At 33.7% G+C, this 22,994-nt stretch overlaps 1 protein-coding gene across 1 annotated transcript in view; it reads right to left on the reverse strand.

The window, feature by feature from the left end:
• Positions 1-459: 459 nt before the first annotated feature.
• The window catches only part of LOC128559023 (uncharacterized), a 45,218-nt gene continuing 22,683 nt past the window's right edge, over positions 460-22,994 (reverse strand). Inside the window, exons 3-8 of the mRNA XM_053549873.1 lie at positions 22,715-22,768; positions 21,098-21,589; positions 20,793-20,849; positions 15,351-15,815; positions 14,178-14,258; positions 460-13,624 (exon numbers count right to left, since the gene is read on the reverse strand). Coding sequence (XP_053405848.1) covers positions 13,611-13,624; positions 14,178-14,258; positions 15,351-15,815; positions 20,793-20,849; positions 21,098-21,589; positions 22,715-22,768 — 1,163 coding nt within the window. The 3' untranslated portion in view covers positions 460-13,610. The remainder of the gene's footprint in view (positions 13,625-14,177; positions 14,259-15,350; positions 15,816-20,792; positions 20,850-21,097; positions 21,590-22,714; positions 22,769-22,994) is intronic.

The raw sequence follows: 22,994 nt of genomic DNA on the forward strand, positions 1-22,994 counted from the left end.
CGTGCGCATTTAGTGCAAATATGAATGATATACTGACTAAAGGTTAGGGTAAGTATCACCATGGTTACAAAATAGATACATTTAAGGTACTTTTAGCAGACTAAAAGAGTTTTACTTTTACTTTTTGCTTAAATCCGGTATATACCGGAGTCTGTAATTTATACCGGCACTCTAAGTCTGCATTGAGGCACAAAAAACGGAATTAGTTCAAAAACAGGACCACATACAGTTACTCTCTTTAAAAGAATGTACATTTGACCTATGGTGTCTTGTCACTGCAATTCCTCGCAATGAGCTCTATCATCGATAAAGTTACATTTTGGTACGTTCAACACTTATCCTCAGCCAATAAGTGTGACAGACGGACAGACAACAGGGTGACTATATGCTCCCCCGAACCTTTGGGGAGCATAAAATCACTAGGGCAAGATAATGCATGAAAACTGTAAAAAGAAGCAATACTAGAAGAGTTTTGTATTTTATTTACATACACATACAATTACAATAACCATTTAGGTATTTGAAACTGTTGCAAAAAATAATTACAGTAAACTTTAAATGTTTACAACAGTGTCCACAATTTGCAATAGCTTTACCTATTTAAAGCTGTTTCCACATACACTTACAATAAACCTTAGCTATTTACAGATGTTTCCTTATACATTTACAACAAACTTTAGCTATTTAAAGTTATTTCCTTAAAAATTTGCAGCAAACTTTAGCTATTCAAACCTGTTTTAAAGACCATCTCTGAACAGAGACTACCTGGCTCTAAAGACCACATGTGCTGTTTCCCATTTTAACATTTACAGTGTATTCTAACCTGTGAATAAAGACCACCTTTGAGTAAAGACCACATTTTGACTCTCCCAATGGTGGTCTTAATAGACAGGTTTGACTGTACATTTAAAATAAACTTTTTCTGTTTATAGCTGTTTCCACATACATTTACAATAAACTTTAGCTATTAAAAGTTGTTTCCTAACATACATTTACAACAAATTTTGGCTATTTGAAGCTGTTTCCACATACATTTACAATAAACCTTAACTATTTGAAGCTGTTTCCACATACATTTACAACACATTTTAGCTATTTAAAGCTGTTTCCTTATAGTACATTTAAGATAAAACTTTAGCTGTTTGAAGTTGTTTCCTTATACATTAACAACAAACTTTACCTATTTAAAGCTGTTTCCACATACATTTACAATAAACTTTAACTATTTAAAGTTGTTTCCTTACACATTTACAACAAATTCAGCTATTTAAAGCTGTTTCCACATACATTTATAATAAACTTCAGCTATATAAAGCTGTTTCTTTATACATTTATAATAAACATTAGCTATTTGAAGTTGTTTCCACATACATTTACAACAAACTTTAGCTATTTGAAGCTGTTTCCACAAACATTTACAACAAACTTTAGCTGTTTCAAGCACCACATACACTTACAATACCTTAAGCTGTTTGAAGCTGCTGTTTCCACATACATTACAACAAACTTTAGCTATTTGAAGCTGTTTCCACAAACATTTACAACAACCTTTAGCTGTTTCAAGCACCACATACACTTACAATACCTTAAGCTGTTTGAAGCTGTTTCCAGATACATTTACAACAAACTTTAGTTCTATGAAGATGTTTCCAAATACATTATCAACAAGCTTTAGCTAATTGAAGCTGTTTACACATACATTTACAACAAAACTTTAGCTATTTGAAGTTGTTTCCGCATACATCTACATCAAAATTTAGCTATTTGAAGCTGTTTCCTTACACATTTCCAACAAACTTGAGCTATTTGAAGCTGTTTCCTTACACATTTCCAACAAACTTGAGCTATTTGAAGCTGTTTCCTTACACATTTCCAACAAACTTGAGATATTTGAAGCTGTTCCCTTACACATTTCCAACAAACTTGAGCTATTTGAAGCTGTTTCCTTACACATTTCCAACAAACTTTAGATATTTGAAGCTGTTTCCTTACACATTTACAACAAACTTGAGATATTTGAAACTGTTTCCTTACACATTTACAACAAACTTGAGATATTTGAAGCTGTTTCCACATACATTTACAACAAACTTCAGCTATTTGAAGCTGTTTCCACATACATTTAGAACAAACTTTAGCAATTTGAAGCTGTTTTCTTATTCATTTACAATAACCTTGAGATATTTTAAGCTGTTTCCACATACATTTACAACAAACTTTAGCTATTTGAAGCTGTTTCCACATACATTTAGAACAAACTTCAACTATTTAAAGCTGTTTCCTTATACATTTACAACAAACTTCAGCTATTTGAAGCTGTTTCCAGATACATTTAGGACAAACTTAAGCTATTTGAAGCTGTTTCCTTATACATTAACAACAAACTTTAGCCATTTAAAGCTGTTTCCTTATACATTTACAACAAACTTTAGGTATTTGAAGCTGTTTCCACATACATTTACAATAAACTTTAGCTATTTAAAGCTGTTTCCTTATACATTTAATATAACATTTAGCTACTAAAAGCCCCATGTGGTTCTGGGACGATCTGTGTATGAAAAGAATTGGAACCACTGCCTGATTACCCTTGCATGATCATAAGAGGCGACTAATAAGGTCTTAACACTTGGTTTTGCAGTAACTCTGTGATTCTAGCAGGTATGCAAATTTTGATTCCATACCTCATGTTTTTATTTCGATGTAAATGAGATGTGGAACCAAAATTTGTAGTCCTGTTTGGCGACATATAACCTATACTGTGTTGGTGCGCCGTAAAACCCAAATAAATAAATAAATAAATAGCTACTAAAGCTGTTTCCACATACATATTACAATAAACTGTAGCTATTCAAAGCTGTTTCCACATACATTTACACTAAACTTTAGTTAATTGAAGCTGTTTCCTTATACATACATTTACAACAAACTACTGCTACTAAAACTGTTTCCACATACATATTACAATAAACTTTAGCTATTCAAAGCTGTTTCCTTATACATTTACAATAAACTTTAGCTGTTTAAAGCTGTTTCCACATACATTTAAAAAATTATAGCTGTTGAAACCAATTTTCCACATTTAATTACAATACACTTTTAATAGCTATTTAAAGCTGTTTTCACATACATTTACAACAAAGGTTAGCTATTTAAAGCTGTTTCCACATACATTTACAAAAAACGTTGGTTGTGTGAAGCTGTTTTAACATAGTACTCCATACAAGTTAACATATTAGATAAATATACATGTATGTAGTAAGTAGACATATGGAAAGCCAATGTTCCATGTTATTTGCCAAATTCTTAAACCTCAATGTGTTATGTCAAACATCAGCTTTAAAAAGGATATTGCAAAATGATAAAATTAATGTAATTGTTAAATTTGAAGTTTGAAACAATAAATGCCAAATGCTTATCTATATACAGAGCTGAATATAACAAAGAATGAATTCATCCTTTTGTCATCAGCCATATATCATAACATGCTCTTGTTTAAAAGCTTTTTTTCTAAACAATTGAAAGTAAAAAGACTCTTTCCCATGCTAACACAACCGAAAGAACATGCTATTGCCAAAATCAGTCTCTTTCAAATTATTGAAAGATAAGAGATACAGGTATTAAAGAATTTGACAATAATTATTTATCACTGTTTGCAAGTAGCATTGAATCAGTGGTATATAGCATTTTGGTAGTTTGCAAGTGATATGTGACACAGTCTTTAGCATTTGGCAATTTTCTTGTTGACTTATTTTTTTTTGTTGAGTTTAACATCGCACCAACACAATTATAGGTCATATGGTGACTTTCTAGCTTTGAGGAAGACCGCAGATGCTCCTCAGTGCATTATTTCAACACAATAGCCCACCTAGGTAGAACCACCGACCTTTCTAAGCCAGCTGGATGGCTCCCTCACATGAAGAATTCAATGCCCCAAGTGAGGCTCGAACCCACATCGATGAGGGGCAAGAGAAGTCAGACCCCTTAACCACTTGGGCCCCCTGGCAATTTTCTTGGAATTTATTCTTTTGAATTTCGCACCAATCTTCCATAAGATCCCATTCAGGAAGGCTGGTGCAAAATACAAAAGAATAAATACCTAATGCTAATTGCTCAGTGATTATTAAAATAAAGAGGTGAATATATCAATGGATGAATGCATCCTTTAAACAGTCATTGGCCTTTATTACATCTTTTACTATGTTAAAAACTTTTTTCTAAACATTTAAGAGTGAACAGTTTCAGTCCTATGTTTCTATAACTAGTAGAATATGTTATTGTACCCCCCGACAACAAAGTTGTAAGGGGGTATACTGGTTTCAGGTTGTCTGTCTGTCTGTCCGTCTGTCTGTCCGTAGACACAATCTTGTGCGCACCATCTCTCCTCATCCCCTTGGCACAATTTAATGAAACTTCACACAAGTGATCAGTCACAACAGTAGTTGTGCATGGGGCATGTTAGGTTCTTTCAGAAAAAAAACTTGCAGAGTTATGGGACTTTGTTTTTTGTTACTATACTATATACCTAGACACAATCTTGTGCGCACCATCTCTCCTCATCCACTTGACACAATTTAATGAAACTTCACACAAGTGATCAGTAACAACAGTAGTTGTGCATGAGGCATGTTAGTTCTTTCAGAAAAAAAATTGCAGAGTTATGGGACTTTGTTTTTTGTTACTATACTATATACATAGACACAATCTTGTGCGCACCATCTCTCCTCATCCACTTGACACAATTTAATGAAACTTCACACAAGTGATCAGTAACAACAGTAGTTGTGCATGGGGCATGTTAGGTTCTTTCAGAAAAAAAATTTGCAGAGTTACCGGACTTTGTTTTTTGTTACTAAACTATATACATAGACACAATCTTGTGCGCACCATCTCTCCTCATCCCCTTGACACAATTTAATAAAACTTCACACAAGTGATCAGTAACAACAGTAGTTGTGCATGGGGCATGTTAGGTTCTTTCAACGACAAAAATTGCAGAGTTATGGGACTTTGTTTCTTGTTAACATACTATGTACATACAGTCTGCATATGCAGTCTTGTGCGCGCCTAATCTTCCGAACCCTTGCACACAATTTAATGAAACTTCACACTCATAAGTATAAACATTATATACAATATATCTGCAGCCTTTGGTAATTTTTTCGTGGTAAATTGTGTACGACGTCGCATTGTTTTGACGTCAAACCGTGATGACGTCACAGCTGGCGGTCAGTATGTGTGTTTGGCTCCGCCTTCGAGTCAGTATGACTTTTTATGATTGATCATGTGACTACATCTAGACCATTGGAAAGGACTATAAATATAGATTTAATAATAAAATTATTTACATATTTACATAAATAAATACAAAATTACCAGTCATAGATTACTTTCTGAGTCAAGTTTCCCATTTTCATTAAATGATAAATTATGAAATGCATACTGTATATCATCGAAGAACTAATTGTTCACTGAATGAATAAAAATACTATTTATTTTGAAAATAAGACAAAATGTACATGTAACTATACAAGAGTAATGTATTTTGATGCAATGTTTTGAAGTGTTTATTCATATAAAATTACCAGTGACAACATGAACCAAACACCTATAGCAAATAGTATCCAAAACAAAATACATGAAACATGATATCTATACACATAGTCTCACATTATATCCAAGTTATAATCAATATTTTATGTTTATGAAAATAACAATAGCATTTGACATGCATATTTTCTACATTCAAGTCTCAAACACTATGTCAGTTGAAAAAAATATAAACAATTATGCAGTGTTGATATTTTTGTTAAAACATGTATGAGCCGCACCACGAGAAAACCAACACAATGCATTTGCAGCCAGCATGGATCCAGACCAGCTGCACATCTGTACAGTCTGGTCCGGATCCATGCTGTTTGCCAACAGTTTCTCTAATTGTACCCCCCGACAACAAAGTTGTAAGGGGGGTATACTGGTTTCAGGTTGTCTGTCTGTCCGTCTGTCTGTCTGTCCGTCTGTCCGTAGACGCAATCTTGTGCGCACCATCTCTCCTTATCCCCTTGACAGAATTTAATGAAACTTCACACAAGTGATCAGTACCAACAGTAGTTGTGCATGGGGCATGTTAGGTTCTTTTAGAAAAAAAAATTGCAGAGTTATGGGACTTTGTTTTTTTGTTACTATACTATATACATAGACACAATCTTGTGCGCACCATCTCTCCTCATCCCCTTGACACAATTTAATGAAACTTCACACAAGTGATCAGTAACAACAGTAGTTGTGCATGGGGCATGTTAGGTTCTTTTAGAAAAAAAAATTGCAGAGTTATGGGACTTTGTTTGTTTTTTTGTTACTATACTATATACATAGACACAATCTTGTGCGCACCATCACTCCTCATCCCCTTGACAAAATTTAATGAAACTTCACACAAGTGATCAGTAACAACAGTAGTTGTGCATGGGGCATGTTAGGTTCTTTCAGCGACAAAAATTGCAGAGTTATGGGACTTTGTTTCTTGTTAACATACTATGTACATACAGTCTGCATATGCAATCTTGTGCGTGCCTGATCTACCAAACCCTTACACACAATTTAATGAAACTTCACACAAGTGATCAGTACTAACCCTAGTTGTGCATGTTGCATATTACATTCTTTTAGATAAATATTCTGCATAGTTATGGGACTTTGTTTTTTGTTACTATACTGTATACATACAGTCTATATACATACAGTCCACATAATTATGCAATCTTGTGTGCATCAAATTGCAATGTACTGTGTCAGTGCATGCGGGGGGTACATTCATCACCTTTAGTGATAGCTCTAGTTGATATAGGCTTTGAAAATGAATAGCATAGGTCCTGACCAGACTGCATGGATGCACAGGCTGGTCTAGATCCATGCTGGTCACAAATGCATGGTTTTCTCATGGCGTGGCTCATATTTATCTATTGTTTTTATTTCAGTTGCATTATGTTGGAAGGGATGTACTAGGATTACCGGCGGTAGGAATTGGACATATCCACAAAATGCAAGCTGATAAACTCATCTCAGATCTCTTTGGTTGAACACATGTCAATTCTAATTTCTGACATAGCATCAGACAAGAGGCAAACATTTGTCAGAACTGCCAAATTTGTGGTTTTTGTTAGATTTATTTAGTTTGGATGGAAATAGTGTATGTGTTTACAAAAAATTCCAACAGCCTGAATCATGTTTATTCAATCAGAATTTAATACAGATGTAAAATATTTGCAATACTGACTTGCCTAATGTCAGATCTTTTTTGGAAGTAAATGTTTCATCTTTCTTGAAAGTCTAGTTTTCCATGAAAAATTGGATAACAATCTTGATTTAAGAAGAAATTGCTCAATCTGTATTCAAGGTTAAAGAGTTTAAACTATACAATGCTTCTAAAATAGACAAATACTTTTTTTATCAGGATAAGATTTATTGAGTCAAACAGGAATTTTGTTATTTGATAAATTTTATGTAACCTTGTTCAAACAATATTATTGAAAAAAAATCATGTTACACAAATGTTAAATCTGACATTGATAATTTTGCATGTTAGCATGTGTTTTGATACTGTGATATTTTATTGACTTTGCTAATAAGTGCTTATATATGTATAAAACTGAAAGACTTTATTAAAGAGATTAAAACTGAAGCATTTGAATTATTTAATCTGTCCTTTCTTTATTTTCAGAACAATAGAGTTATCATTTATTTTGCTTCCCTGTCAGAGAAAATATATTTTTTACATAAAACACTCTTACATAAAATCTTGATAATTATTTTTATTTTATGCTAACTAATGAAATACTGTATTCTATCTGTTAAATATATTCATATTTCATCACTCACACTGTGAAAATATGAAATCTATATTTTCACACTGTGAGAGATATAGCTCCGCCCCCTCATTACATTGTGTATGAATTTTAAATTATTTGCTTAAAACAGGATGAAAATTGTAGCCGCACTTTGTTCTTTATAGTATATTTTTCGATTCAAATTATTTAATATTTACTTAAAGAGAATTTCATACCGTTATGCAGCAAAAATAAAACAAAATGGAACTTTATGTTGCATGCGTCTTTATAACGTCACAGCACGTCTGACGTCATGTCTGTTTACGCACGTCTGTTTCCCGCGCTGAGATTAAAATAGTAGCAAAATGCACATCTCAACGTAATTGAGCATAAAACACACTGGTTATTCGGGTACCTACTCGTGTAAGCGGTACCGCCCTCGTGTGATTTATGTACATGTATGTTGTTTAGGGTATATAAAAACAATGCCAACGTATGACACATATTTAAGAATGTTGAACATTTAAAAGACAGATTCGTCCGTGGCAATGCATTAATTCGCACTGGTGAAAATATCAGTCCTAAATAATATTGATATGACTATATAATTTGAAGAAATGTAGCGAAATTCACGTATTTTGACGTTTTGAGACGTATTTTTCTTTGTTCAAAGTTGAGATAACTGAATTTACCACTCACCTTGGTGGAACTATACATACTCAACTACAAAACGTTTGGATCAGGTACCTGCAAGTTGTTTTTGTTGATAAAATTTCAATTATATGCATCCTGTTGCTGTTTTTGATGGTACCTCTGACGATGGATGAAAATAAACAAAGATACCTACCCGTTTGCACATGGGTACCGTCCTCGTTATGTCAATGAACATTTATAAAACTCCCCTCAGCGATTGCTTACGCATACGGTACACTCAATAAACGCAACTGAAGGTAATTGCTTTGAGGATCTGGAAATAAGAACTGGAAAATATGAAACCCGACCTTTAGTAGATCTATTTGATTAGAGTTTTAACTTTAAAGATGGAAAGAATGGGAGTGGACCGTGTTAGCAGTATTTCACAAATATTAACTCTTCCCTCACACCCACCCTCTATTCTATGCATTCTATCATCTTGCCTTCTTGAAGTTCTTCTTTTTCTCCTTTAGTCTCATTATGAAAACGACCAAATTTGTCGCACACCGAGCAAAAGTGTTTATGTTAAGACCTTTTTTTTTTCTTCCTGAAAGGGAAAGTGGACCCTCTCTCTCGGCATGTATTCGTTTTGGGAGATGCTTCGGCTTCAAAAATCTGCCTTTTATGGTATCTTGTAATATTCGCCTCTGTTCATAGGCGCACCCGCCATTAAGGTAGTGCTTATTAGGCGACTTGTTTACAAGTGCATACAATATACACTACTGTATAAGTGTCTTACAGGTGACTAACTGAAGAAACAGATCTCTTTTTATTGTTTGTTCACACACTCCTCACAGCGGTTGTAAACGTTAAATGTACGTCTAGGAGGAAATCTGTGAGATTCAAGATTTCAAGATTTTATTTATAACTAGGCCCATACGGCATCAGCATTATAATAACAACAAATTTAACAAAACAAACACTAATACATAAAATAAAACAGTAGTTTTACGGTCATAATAGATCTGATACAAATATGTTGTAAGCTAAAAAAAAATAGAAGATGGTGTACATTTAGAATTAACCAGGTTGAAAACATTGTTTTAACTGGCCAGCAAATAACTACCAGTGACAAAAACCTATCCCTACCTAAAAATTTGAAGTATTTTCTGTACAAACAATGCTAACTTAAAAAGAAGAGTACTATCATTACTTTGAAATAAAGTTGAAATGACATTACATTTAACAGTTGAAAGTCATTTGGTAAATATTTTACTCTGTCCAAATCATTATAGGGACATTCTAAAATAAGAATATTGCGGAATACACTGGTGAAAGTACTGACTGATTCAACCAGAATGCAGCAGGTCCAAGTTGTTCTAAAGGTTCTTTTACATATGAAATCCAAGAACAATAATTTACATTTTTGCTGATGGTGTCTATACATGAACCTGTAAAGTATACAGTTTATCTTTTCTTGTTTACCATTTAATAAATTGTACACCAGTAGTTCAATATTCTATTTCTAATTACAATATCTATTGGTAATACCCCGAGCTCACCAAAAACCATGACATAAGGTGTTGACTTTTTAACCTTCAGTAATGTTTTTAAAAATTTAAGCTGAAAACTTTTAACAATGCTAACATCACCACATCCCCATACCTCTGATCCATACAATAATATTGGTTGAACCACAGACTTAAATAAATGTAACTGTGAATCAATACTAAGCTGCAACTTCCTATATTTTTTTTCAACAGAGCATACATGGCATTTCTAGCTTAGTCAACCAAATATATTTTAGTTTTATTGAAGTTACCATTGTTGTTAAATTTAAGATAACTGAAGTCATCTACTGCTTCAAGTGCCGCATTATTATTATAAAAGGCAGACTTATTTTGTACTTTTCCACGTTAAAAAAGAACAACCTTAGTTTTATCCTGAATAATAATTGGACATATATGAGACTAAATCATTCTAGAAAACAGAAAATAATATTGGTGATAAATTTTCACCTTGTCATACACCAGTTGAGTTAATAAAGAAATTTGATAGACTTTTGCTACTCTTTACACAAGATTTGGCTTTATCATATATTGCATAATATACAGCCTTAAAGACTTTCCCATTAATGCTATGCTGTAGTAATTTATTCCATAAACACATACGATCGACAGAATCAAACGCTTTCTTGTAATCTACAATGGCAAAAGATAAGAGTAGATTTTTTTTAGACTTTAACTTACTGCCTTTAGATTCATAATCACCATTTGCAATACAGAATTAGCAACAGACTATAAGACAGGTAAGATGATATTTTGCTAAAGTTTAAGTATCAGACGAGCTGTAATAACTTTGAAATAATGTACAAATGGTTACCAAGAACAAGCAAAATTTCTCGTCGCTTTCTTTTTTTTTTTTTTTTTTTTTTTTTTTTCATTTCCCACCATTTTAGCTCTGCTTTCAACAGTTGGATGATAAGCAAATTGCTCGGGGCTTGAATTGTTCGACAAACCTGCAAACCTACTAAACTTCATGCCCTCTTTACCTGCCTTAATAGAACATCACTTTTTCCAACACCAATTTTTCATGAAAGTTCTATCATAAGTTAAAGTAACGATAAAATAAAGGGGGAGCTGAATAGTTCCTAGTAAAATGCCGGTCAAAATATATACCATCGCCTTAAAATATCTTCATTTACGCGACAAAAAACGTATTTTTTTCACAGTTATTCAGATTATATGAGATAGATATTTGACATGGATATAATTAAGGTATGATCTTACACATTTAATACTAAAACTTTTCAAATCTTCAGTAAAATACGGAATAATTACCTGTTATAGGTGTGAATTTCCTGTTCACCAACATGTACATTAATCACACGAGGGCGGTATCGCTCACACGAGTAGGTACCCGAATAACCAGTGTGATAAAATAAAAAGAAAATTTGTTTGTTTTTCGTGAATATAGAATATATCTCACCTCGAAGTGAGAAAATTTTCACATTTTCACTCGCGCTACGCGCTCGTCAAAATATTTGAAATTTTCTCACTTCTCAGTGAGATATATTCCATATTCACTCAAAACAAACAAATATCCTCTATGTATTATACAATATCTAGATCAGAAGTGCCAAACAGAGAATATTTGTTTGATATACCTTTAAATGAGCATATAGGATTGGCCCCTCCCAATATCATTATATAATATGGCAGTTTTACTAGAATGTGTATAGTATTAAAAAGTTGATGTTGGAAATATGTAAGGTGGCAAGAAGTGAAAACTTTGTCTGCATATATGCTGTTTTATAAAATAGCACCGTCATATAATGGGACATACTGTCTGAAATTATGAATAAATTTTTTTAATGATATATTACTGACATTTTTTAAGATTGTATTGTAGCATGTACAGTTCCAAGAATGAAAAACGTTGATGTTAAAGCTGTTCAGGAAAGAACAACGGTTACCGTAAAAAAGCATATTACTTTGAACAGAAACTTGAAAATTCATTAAGAAAATATTTAATATTTGTTGTAAGGTATATTCTTTCTACATTAAAAACTGAAAGCTATGCCCTGCTCCAAATATGCAATAGTTTCTAGGAAATGACTGTGATATCATATGTGCACTTTGGTAATGAGATTTGTAACTGTTACACTGTTGTCAGCTAGAATATTGAAATAATATGCATAAACAGTTATCTTTATTAACATAATCATGTCACATCTTGACAACCAGGACAAGCAAAAGGTAACTAACATATATGTAAGATTCATTGTCTTATCTTTCGCAAAAGTTATTTTGTATCAACTCCATAAAGTTTGTAAAACAGTCTTTACAGTATCTTTCACTTAAACTTTAATTTGGTTAAGGTGCTTACAAAAGTACATAAGCTTTATTTTCAAAACAAGTCATATAATTATTTAGAAAATTCCTTAAAAAAGTGTCCCTGTGATCAACAGCAACAGCCAATCAGTGACAAGAAATGAAAATCTTATAAAACTGTCATTATGAATTTTATATTGTAAAATCACAATATGTGTATTTTCTTTTTGTACATGTTAAGTATAATCATTTTACCTGACTGTCTGGAACTTCATAAAATATGAAACAAAGGTTTAACTGGTTTTGCAAATTAGTTCCTCTCCTGAATGGCTGGAGTTTGTACTCTGAATTTATTGTTACTTAAAAGATATAAAACAAAATTTAATGCTGTCACTGATATACTGAAAGCTTACCCCTAGCAAGATTATGTTGATAACCCTCACGATGTATTTTCATTTTATACAGATTGTTTACTTCAGATACACATTGTATATTCTTTGAGAGTAGTGGTTATAAATGATCAGTCTTGAGCTTGTTTCCTCAAACACCATTTTAGATATAAACATATCAGGAATTGTTAAAGGAATCCCTGATATTCTCTGACATTTTGTGTTGTACTGGACAAGTTTGTTCTGTGTTTTCTCTGCAATAAATACAGTGTAAGGGTCCTCACTGGCTGCACACATGCAAGTATACATAAAGTTTTTCACCTTACTTCCACTGCTGGAATAACTTCTGAAATTGTCATAATGCAGTACTTCATGAGTACTGTTAAATACATGTCCTTTTGGGTTGATAACAGAGCTGAGAATATCACCTGAATATTTTGATGTTTTGTACTGCCCTACAAATTCCAGACTGATGTTGTATATGTTTATTGTTCCATCATCCCATAATGTATAGATCTGATCTTCATTATCACATGACATAGCTTTACAGATACTAGAAGTGTTACCTTGTAATCTCTTAATTACCACAACTGATCCATCAATGACTCTCAGTACACTTATACTTGGAATAGGAGGTATGTACAATAGGTATGAAACAATAGCAACAACATCACCAGTAGTTGTACAGCACATACTGTGAATCTGAGTTGTCACAGAATATTTGGATGTTTTATTAGTGTTCTTGTCATGATAGAGTAGCCAGTTAGAAGATCGAGGTATGAAGCCTTTTCTAACTGCCACATATATAGACTTATCTTTGGTCAAGCACATACTTGTACAGTCAAAATAGTCAGAAACAAAATTTCTCAGATTGATGCACTCCTCCATACTGACAACAGATGTAAATCTTGGTGCACCTAGTGCACTTAAATTTACAGGACTCTACCTGAAATAAATAAAATGTAAGCCAGTCAATACAAATTACAGTTAAAACATTTAAGGCTTGACTTCCTGTTTGTATGTAAAAATCTAAAGACATTTTTTTTACATATCTATGGATTTTGAAATATTTTAAAAGATAGATTTTACTTGCTGTTACACGAAAAATGTGAAAAAAATCTTGTCCAGAAGGAATAAGGTAGATTAGCTTCCAGACTATGATAGGTTACTTTCTGTAATTTCTTTGCATTTTCATATTTCAATGTAGTGGATGTAGCAAGTCCATATTATATGTCCAGTATCATAAAATCCTACAAGCGGTACATTTCTAGAACAAACTGATTCTATGCCTATGAAATGAAATTAGAAAACAAATAAAAAAATAAAAAGTATCTTTATCATCAGTCTATGAACAAAGATAATTTTACATTCAGTGGATAAAAAGTATATAATTCATTTTGAGGTGAACTTCTGTAGATGTATAGTGGCATCTTGAATGTGTACATATATCATGTCTGACTGAAATTCTTACAATACTATGTTTGGAAGAAAACTTTTACCTGCCAGGATAATCGGTGGCGTGTAATGATGTTGGTTGGAAACAGTATCTACAGTAACAGTTTGTGCTTGGCTGACATTGGCTGAAATAAGTTAAATCACTATATGTTACCGCAAATAATTTCTTGTTATAGATTGTGCACTATCGGGTTAAAATGAAAATTCATATCTACTCTATTCATAGCATATAAAATCACATGTGTATAAATATGATAATATCCAAAATGAAATACAGTAAACAAACTCCTCAGGACCAGAAAATCTGTTTGTTATATCCGGAGTTTCATTTTAAGCAATATTTGTAGATTTATATAACAAACTTATTGACAGTGCCTTGATTTGTCTTTTTGCTGTAAATGTACATATAAAATGTACTGAACTGAAACAATGTGATTGTTTATATTTTGTAAGACTCCTCCAAGAAGAACTGATTATAGTTAACAGATATGCACTTTTGCATTTGTGTCGAGACCACTTCTTCAAATACATTTCTCATTATGAAAAGGCGGAAAATGTTTATCGTAGAGTAACCTATATTATAAGCAATTTGCTTAGATGTTTAACGCCATTAACTTTATTTTTCTTATGTAACTGTGCTATTTTTACATGGTTTTGCTATAATTTATAATTGCTTGCTACCATATGTTGTTAGCTTTAAACAATATCTGACATTGTTGAGCAGACATGATCCAGCATATCCGTGATCCCATATCCAGCAATATGTTTCCTATATCCAAAAATTTGCTATATGCATTTCGTTTCACACCAACTTTATTTTAATTACATAGAATATAGATGGAGAAAACTGGGACATTATGAATGGTTTTTCTTTTTAACTGGAAATTTGCTATAACCGTAAGTGGAAATTTGTTATAACCGTAACTGGAAATTTGTTATAACTGGAAGTGGAAATTTGCTATAACCATTACTGGAAATTTGATATAACCATAACTGGGAATTTGCTATAACCGTAACTTGAAAATTGCTATAACTGAGATCATTACAAGTGAAGTTTACTACTCCAGAAAATAACCATTTTGATAAAATCACTGTGAAAGAGAAAAATGACCACATCATATATCAATACATGAGGTATTGAAAAATATAATTTTTTAAGAGCTGTTATGTATATTTTTGCAATGGTTAATCAGCCAGAATATCTTCCTGTTACTTACTGTGTATCTCTTGTTTCACTGGAACATTTTTACGTTTAAGCTCCACTGTATGTTCCAGCAATGGATGAGCGGCAATTTTTTCAGTGCATTTCTTAAACTTTTGTTTGTCACATGTTAGAATGATGTTGAGTTTGCCAGCAGATTTCATGACATGCAGAATTTCAAATGTTTTGTACCAGTCACAGATTTGGATTTTGTTGAATCCATATTTCCCAGCAAAATCCTCAATCATAACTAGATCTGTTCTGTTCTGGTCAACATGTTGAACCTGTTCAGGGTATGTCAGAAGAAGAACTTGTGATGGCTGGTAGGAAGCTGCAAGAGCTACTGCAAGTGAAGTTTTACCACATCTTGGTGGTCCTACCAACACCACTGATTTATGAACCTTGAACTTGTCTTTCGCTGCCTTCATTATATCTGGATGCACTTGCCTTTTATGATGATCCAGGAAAAGGCATGTTTGGTCTAGTGTAAAAAAGGTAGAGAATAAAGCTATGATGACGTAATGTGAAAAGTATCCCTTAATCCATTACCTTAAAACTACTTATGTACACTTTTTAATTCTGTAGAAACATGTAAAAGTTTTTAGATGACATTAGAACTGGAGGTCTGGCAAGACACCTCTTACCATAGTTGTTTTTTTAAATCATTATCCATGCTTAATCTATATTGTATCTTTGTCAGAAAAAAGATTGCTTTTAGCATTCTTATGTGTTTTTAGGTCACCTGAGCACAAAGTGCTCAAGGTTAACTTTTGTAATCGCCTTTCGTCCATCGTCAGTCATCCGTCCGTTCATCCGTCATCAATAATTTGACTGTTAACACTCTAGAGGTAACAATTTTGGCCCAATCTTAATGAAACTTAGTCAGAATGTTACTCTCAATAAAATCTTGGACGAGTTCGATATCGGGTCATCTGGGGTCAAAAACTAGGTCGCCAAGTCAAATCAAAGGAGAAGCCTTTTAACAATTTAGAGGTCAAAATTCTTGCCCAGTCCAAATGAAACTTGGTCAGAATGTTACCCTAATGCAATCTTGAAAAACTTGGATATTGGGTTATCTGGAGTGAAAAACTAGGTCACAAGGTCATATCAAAGGAAAAGCATGTTTACATTCTAGAGGCCACATATATGACTATATCTTCATGAAACTTGGTCAGAATAATAATCTTGATAATTTTTAGGTCCACTTTGAATCTGAGTCATATAGGGTCAAAATCTAGGTCATCAGGTCAAGAGGCCAAGTTTAAATTTGGGTCTTGTGGGGTCAAAAAATATGTCACCTGGTCAAATCAAAGAAAAAGCTGGTTAACATTCTAGAGGCCACATTTATGGCAATTTCTCTATGAAATTTGGTTAGAGGGTTGATCTTGATGATCTTTAAGTTAAAATATTAATATTGAGTCAAGTGGGATCAAAGACTAGGTCACTAGGTCAAAAATCGAAAGGGAAAACTTGTTAACACTCTAGAGACTACATTTATGACTGTATCTTCATGAATCATGGTCAGAAAGTTAACTTTGATGATTTTTAGCTAATCTTAGAATCTGGGTTAGGTTGGGTCAAAAATTAGGTCACCAGGTCATATCAAAGGAAAAACTAGGTCACCAGGTCAAAAAATCAAAGAAAAAACATCTCAAAACTGTAGAGGTCACATTTATGATTGTATCTTCGTGAATCTTATCCAGAATGTTAACCTTGATAATCTTTAGGTCAAATTCGAATCTTGGTCATGTCGAGTCAGAACTAGGTCTCAAGGTCAAATCAAAGGAAAAGCTAGTAAACTCTCTAAAAGCCACATTTATGACTTTACTTTAATGAAACTTTGTTACAATGTTTATCTTAAGGATCTTAAGGTCAAGTTCTAATCTGGGTCATGTGGGATCAAAAACTATGTTGCTAGGACGAATCAAAGAAAAAGCTAGTTAACACTCAAGAGGCCACATTTGTGACCTTACCTTAACGAAACTTGGTCAGTATGTTAATCTTGATGATCTGATCTTTAGGTCAATCGTCAGAAGGGCAATACAGGGCCTTCACAGCCCTCTTTTTAGCTCACCTGAGCATTGCTCAGGTGAGTTTTTCTGATCGCTCAATGTCCGGCGTCTGTCTGTCTGTCGTCTGTCCATCAACATTTAGCTTGTGTATGCGATAGAGGCTGTATTTTTCAACTGATCTTCATGAAATTTGGTCAGAATGATTGCCTTGATGAAATCTAGGCCGAGTTTGAAAATGGGTCATCTGGGGTCAAAAACTAGGTCACTAGGTCAAATGTATTTTTCAATTGATCTTCATGAATATTGGTCAGAATGATTGCCTTGATAAAATCTAGGCCGAGTTCCAAAATGGGTCATCTCGGGTTAAAAACTAGGTCACTAGGTCAAATCAAAGAAAAACCTTGTGTATGCGATAGAGGCTGTATTTTTCAATTGATCTTCATGAATATTGGTCAGAATGATTGCCTTGATGAAATCTAGGCCGAGTTCCAAAATGGGTCATCTCGAGTCAAAAACTAGGTCATTAGGTCAAATCAAAGAAAAACTTTGAGTATACGATAGAGGCTGTATTTTTCAATTGATCTTCATCATTATTGGTCAGAATGATTGCCTTGATGAAATCTAGGCCGATTTCGAAAATGGGTCATCTGGGGTCAAAAACTAGGTCACTAGGTCAAATCAAAGAAAAACCTTGTGTATGCGATAGAGGCTGTATTTTTCAATTGATCTTCATGAATATTGGTCAGAATGATTGCCTTGATGAAATCTAGGCCGAATTCCAAAATGGGTCATCTCGGGTCAAAAACTAGGTCACTAAGTCAAATCAAAGAAAAACCTTGTGTATGCGATAGAGGCTGTATTTTTCAATTGATCTTCATGAATATTGGTCAGAATGATTGCCTTGATGAAATCTAGGACAAGTTCGAAAATGGGTTATCTCGGGTCAAAAACTAGGTCACTAGATCAAATCAAAGAAAAACACTTTGTATGCGATAGAGGCTGTATTTTTCAATTGATCTTCACGAATATTGGTCAGAATGATTGCCTTGATTAAATCTATGCCAAGTTCGAAAATGGGTCATCTCGGGTCAAAAACTAGGTCACTAGGTCAAATCAAAGAAAAACCTTGTGTATGCGATAGAGGCTGTATTTTTCAATTGATCTTCATTAATATTGGTCAGAATGATTGCCTTGATGAAATCTAGACTGAGTTCGAAAATGGGTCATCTCGGGTCAAAAACTAGGTCACTAGGTCAAATCAATGAAAAACCTTGTGTATGCGATAGAGGCTGTATTTTTCAATTGATCTTCATGAATATTGGTCAGAATGATTGCCTTGATAAAATCTAGGCCGAGTTCGAAAATGGGTCATCTCTGGTCAAAAACTAGGTCACTAGGTCAAATCAAAGAAAAACCTTGTGTATGCGATAGAGGCTGTATTTTTCAATTGATCTTCTTGAATATTGGTCAGAATGATTGCCTTGATGAAATCTAGGCCGAGTTCGAAAATGGGTCATCTCGGGTCAAAAACTAGGTCACTAGGTCAAATCAGTGAAAAACCTTGTGTATGCGATAGAGGCTGTATTTTTCAATTGAACTTCATGAATATTGGTGAGAATGATAACCTTGATGAAATCTAGGCCGAGTTCGAAAATGGGTCATCTCGGGTCAAAAACTGGGTCACTAGGTCAAATCAATGAAAAACCTTATTTATGCGATAGAGGCTGTATTTTTCAATTGATCTTCATGAATATTGGTGAGAATGATAACCTTGATGAATTCTAGGGGGAGTTCGAAAATGGGTCATCTCGGGTCAAAAACTAGGTCACTATGTGAAATCAAAGAAAAACCTTGTGTATGCGATAAAGGCAAAAAAAATTCAAATGATCTTCATGACATTTTGTCTGAGTGGTTGCCTTGATGAAATCTAGGTCACGTTCCAATATGGGTAGTCTGGGATCAAAAACTAGGTCACTAGGTCAAATCAAAGAAAAACCTTGTGTATGTGATAGAGGCTGTATTTTTCAATTGGTCATCATGAAATTTGGTCAGAATGAATCTCTGTTATTACTGAATGGATTTGATTCAAACTTAAAATAGTTCTTCAGCATCATCACCCACACCATATGACGCAAGGTGCATAACTCTGGCACCAATTTTCATTAATTATTCCCCCCTTTACTTAGAATTTTAGGTTAAAGTTTTGATGCACTTTCACTCTGTCTCTGTTATTACTGAATGGATTTGATTCAAACTTAAAATAGTTCTTCAGCATCATCACCCACACCATATGACACAAGGTGCATAACTCTGTCACCAATATAGGCAATATTTAATGAATTATGCTCCTTTTTGCTTAGGATATACTTATATAGTGTTCTGATACATTTTATCTTTACCTCTCTTATTACTTTAAGTTGATATTTTTGACTTGGACTCAGGCTATTGTGCAATATCTTCATCAACAATTGGAGTCATTAAACACTCCAGTGACAGCTCTAGTTTCCTCAGATGTGCCCAGTTTCACTATCCAGCATCGAAATAGTCGAGCGCGCTGTCTCCTGTGACAGCTCTTGTACTGTTCCTGGTTACTGTGACCTTGACCTTTGACATACTGACCTCAAAATCAATAGGGGTCATCTGCTGGTCATGACCAACCTCCCTATCAACTTTCGTGACCCTAGGCCTATGCGTTCTTGAGTTATCATCCGGAAACCGTTTAACTGTTCAGGATCACTGTGACCTTGACCTTTAACATACTGACCTCAAAATCAATAGGGGTCATCTGCTGGTCATGACCAACCTCCCTATCAATTTTCATGATCCTAGGCCCAAGTGTTCTTGAGTTATCATCCGGAAACTGTTTTACTATTCAGGGTCACTGAGACCTTGACCTTTGACATACAGACCTCAAAATCAATAGGGGTCATCTGCTGGTGATGACCAACCTCCCTATCAATTTTCATGATCCTAGGCCAGAGCGTTCTTGAGTTATCATCCGTAAATGGATCGGTCTACATTCCGACCGACCGACATCTGCAAAACAATATACCCCACCTTCTTCGAAGGGGGGCATAAAAATTCATCTGACACCAAGATCAGAGGCACAGATAATTATTGGTAGAGTTATGACCCTTGATTTATCAAAAAGTAAAATATTTTCATTTGTTAAGTATATATATTTAAGATGCTGTGCAATCAGGAAAGTTTAAATTTAATTTTTAGGAAATTTTACTGGTTTCCTTATCTATTTATCATTAAACGAAGATACGTTTATGTCAAATTTGGTTTTGGACAGGTCTGGTAGTCATGTTTCACTGAAAGTTGGTTAGTCATCAAAGATATACTTTGTTCATTGAATATAATTTCTGTCAAATGCAGTAGCTTAACAGAATTGTGGATAAATATATAATATTCCTAACTGAATTGTCAGAATATAATTTTACCTGCCAGATTCTGTGAAATCGTTGAAGTTGAAGGAACAACGTTTTTGTTACATCTGGCTGAAAAAGAAGATTGTGAGAATGAATAGTCATAACACCTAAAATAGAAATCTGCAATCATATACGTCACTAAATAGATATCATTCAACGTTTTCCATAATTTTTCGTATGTATCATAATAATATCATTAACAATAATTTTGATTGACTGTAGCCTATATATATTTTTGAAAAAGACTGGTAACTTTTCACTTTGTAATTTGTTTAACTCTGTAAAAATTAAGTGTGCATGTCATATTTTGAACTTACCCACTGTAAGATCAGCTGGTTGAGTTTCACTTGTAGAGTGATACACTGTGACCACTTCCTCCAGAATGTCATGATAATATCTCTTTTTACATTCATTTAACACTCCAATATCTGATGTCATTAGAACAGCAAGATTCTTGTCATCCCTGTCCTCTTTCACTGTATGTTGAATACTACTAAATATGTCTGCCATACCTTTTGCTTTCTCTGCATCATACGCCTCTCTGCCAAATGGATTGCAACAAAGAACAAATTCAACGTCTTCTGGGTCTACATGATTCCAGTCGGAAAAATTCTGCATCTCCACACAACGTTTCTCATTATATCCCATGTCTTTGACGGCTGTGAGGGCAGCTGCTACATACAGACTGTTGTTCTGACCAGCTACAATCACAAGGTGATTGTCTTGTAACTTTTGTTTAATCCTGTCTGTCTCAACTGGAGCATTGAAATCTTCTGGAATTTCCGTATTCAGTGTTCTTTCAAAATAATCTTCAACAAAAAACAATTATTAAAGCCCTGCTTTTGAATATTTTAAAACAAAATATCCATGCACAAATTTTCTGCAATTTGTCACGTTTTGCTCATTTGGATATGCTTTTATAGATTCGGATTTTGGTTTATTAATTCCTCAACTTAAATTTGGATTTTACTTACATTTTCAATAATATTGTATCTAACAATTAACCCACTGAAGAGATGGTGGCGGACTGAGCTAGTTCAAACATATCATTTTCTTTCAAACTGCGTGAGAGAAGAATTTCTTCAACCATAAGTATCATATCTATGGAATCTAACTGAAGTTACTATAGTATACAAACAAAATACTGTATTTAACTTATCGAAAAGATTTATTTTGCAGACCTAGCCATTTTTACCAGTGACTTATCTGTATAACAAAATAACACTAATTGATTAGGGGTGGTAACCTTTTACAAACTAATAGGATAATCAATACGGGGTCAAATACCACGTACTGACCTTGAGCAATCATAGTGTTTGATACTGGTGTGCACCCTTCTCCAGTCATAAATTGGAACACATTTAAAACCTAGGTTTACAGGACCTAGATATTTCATCAAATGATACCCAAAGCAGCTAGTTCCTTATCAGATAATTCTTAGTGTCAGTGTGACAGTAAACCTCAAAACATTTGATTTCGCTATTTTGAATAACTAGGAATAGAAAGCGATCATTTGTAATAAAATCTGTTAAAAGATCATTTGGAAGCAAACAATGCAACGAAGATGAATAATAGCAGACTCTACTTAACAGAGTCTTTCATGAGAGGTTATGAAATATGAAGCACCTCTCACACCCTCTAGCAATGGCTAAAACGGAACTCTATACACATATGTTGAATGGACTCCATGATCCCATGTCTAAAAACCAAAACAAGCTTGAACGATCTATGGGAAACTATTTTGAAACTAGAGTCAGTGTACTCTTAGATTTGTCTACCTTAAAGTAGTTGTACATTATTCAAAACAACAGCTGAGATTTATGAATTGCAATGGTAATAAGCTTACTCAGCAATGTTGCAACATACATGTTTTTACTTTTACATTTGACTTTTTCTGATTAACAAATAAATGCATTTTGAAAAAAAAAACATACCTTGCATCTTCTTTAATGCCTTATCCACTATTTTCATTCTTTTATTTGGTTTCCCTGAAAACAAATATTGCACACTTTTCATTTTTATTAGAAATATTCAAAAACCGGATTTAGATGAGCTTAAAGGTGGATAATCAGATTTTGGCCATGTAACGGATTTGTTCGAAACTTTAGCATCTGATCATTTACACTCATTTATGTTCACTTAACACTTAATACAAATTAGATTTTCGCTGGAGGTATTTTTAAAATTTCATTTTCCTATCCTGGTTGCCCAACC

This window comes from Mercenaria mercenaria, chromosome 1, assembly GCF_021730395.1.
Source record: "Mercenaria mercenaria strain notata chromosome 1, MADL_Memer_1, whole genome shotgun sequence".
In the NCBI taxonomy this organism is placed as follows: domain Eukaryota; kingdom Metazoa; phylum Mollusca; class Bivalvia; order Venerida; family Veneridae; genus Mercenaria; species Mercenaria mercenaria.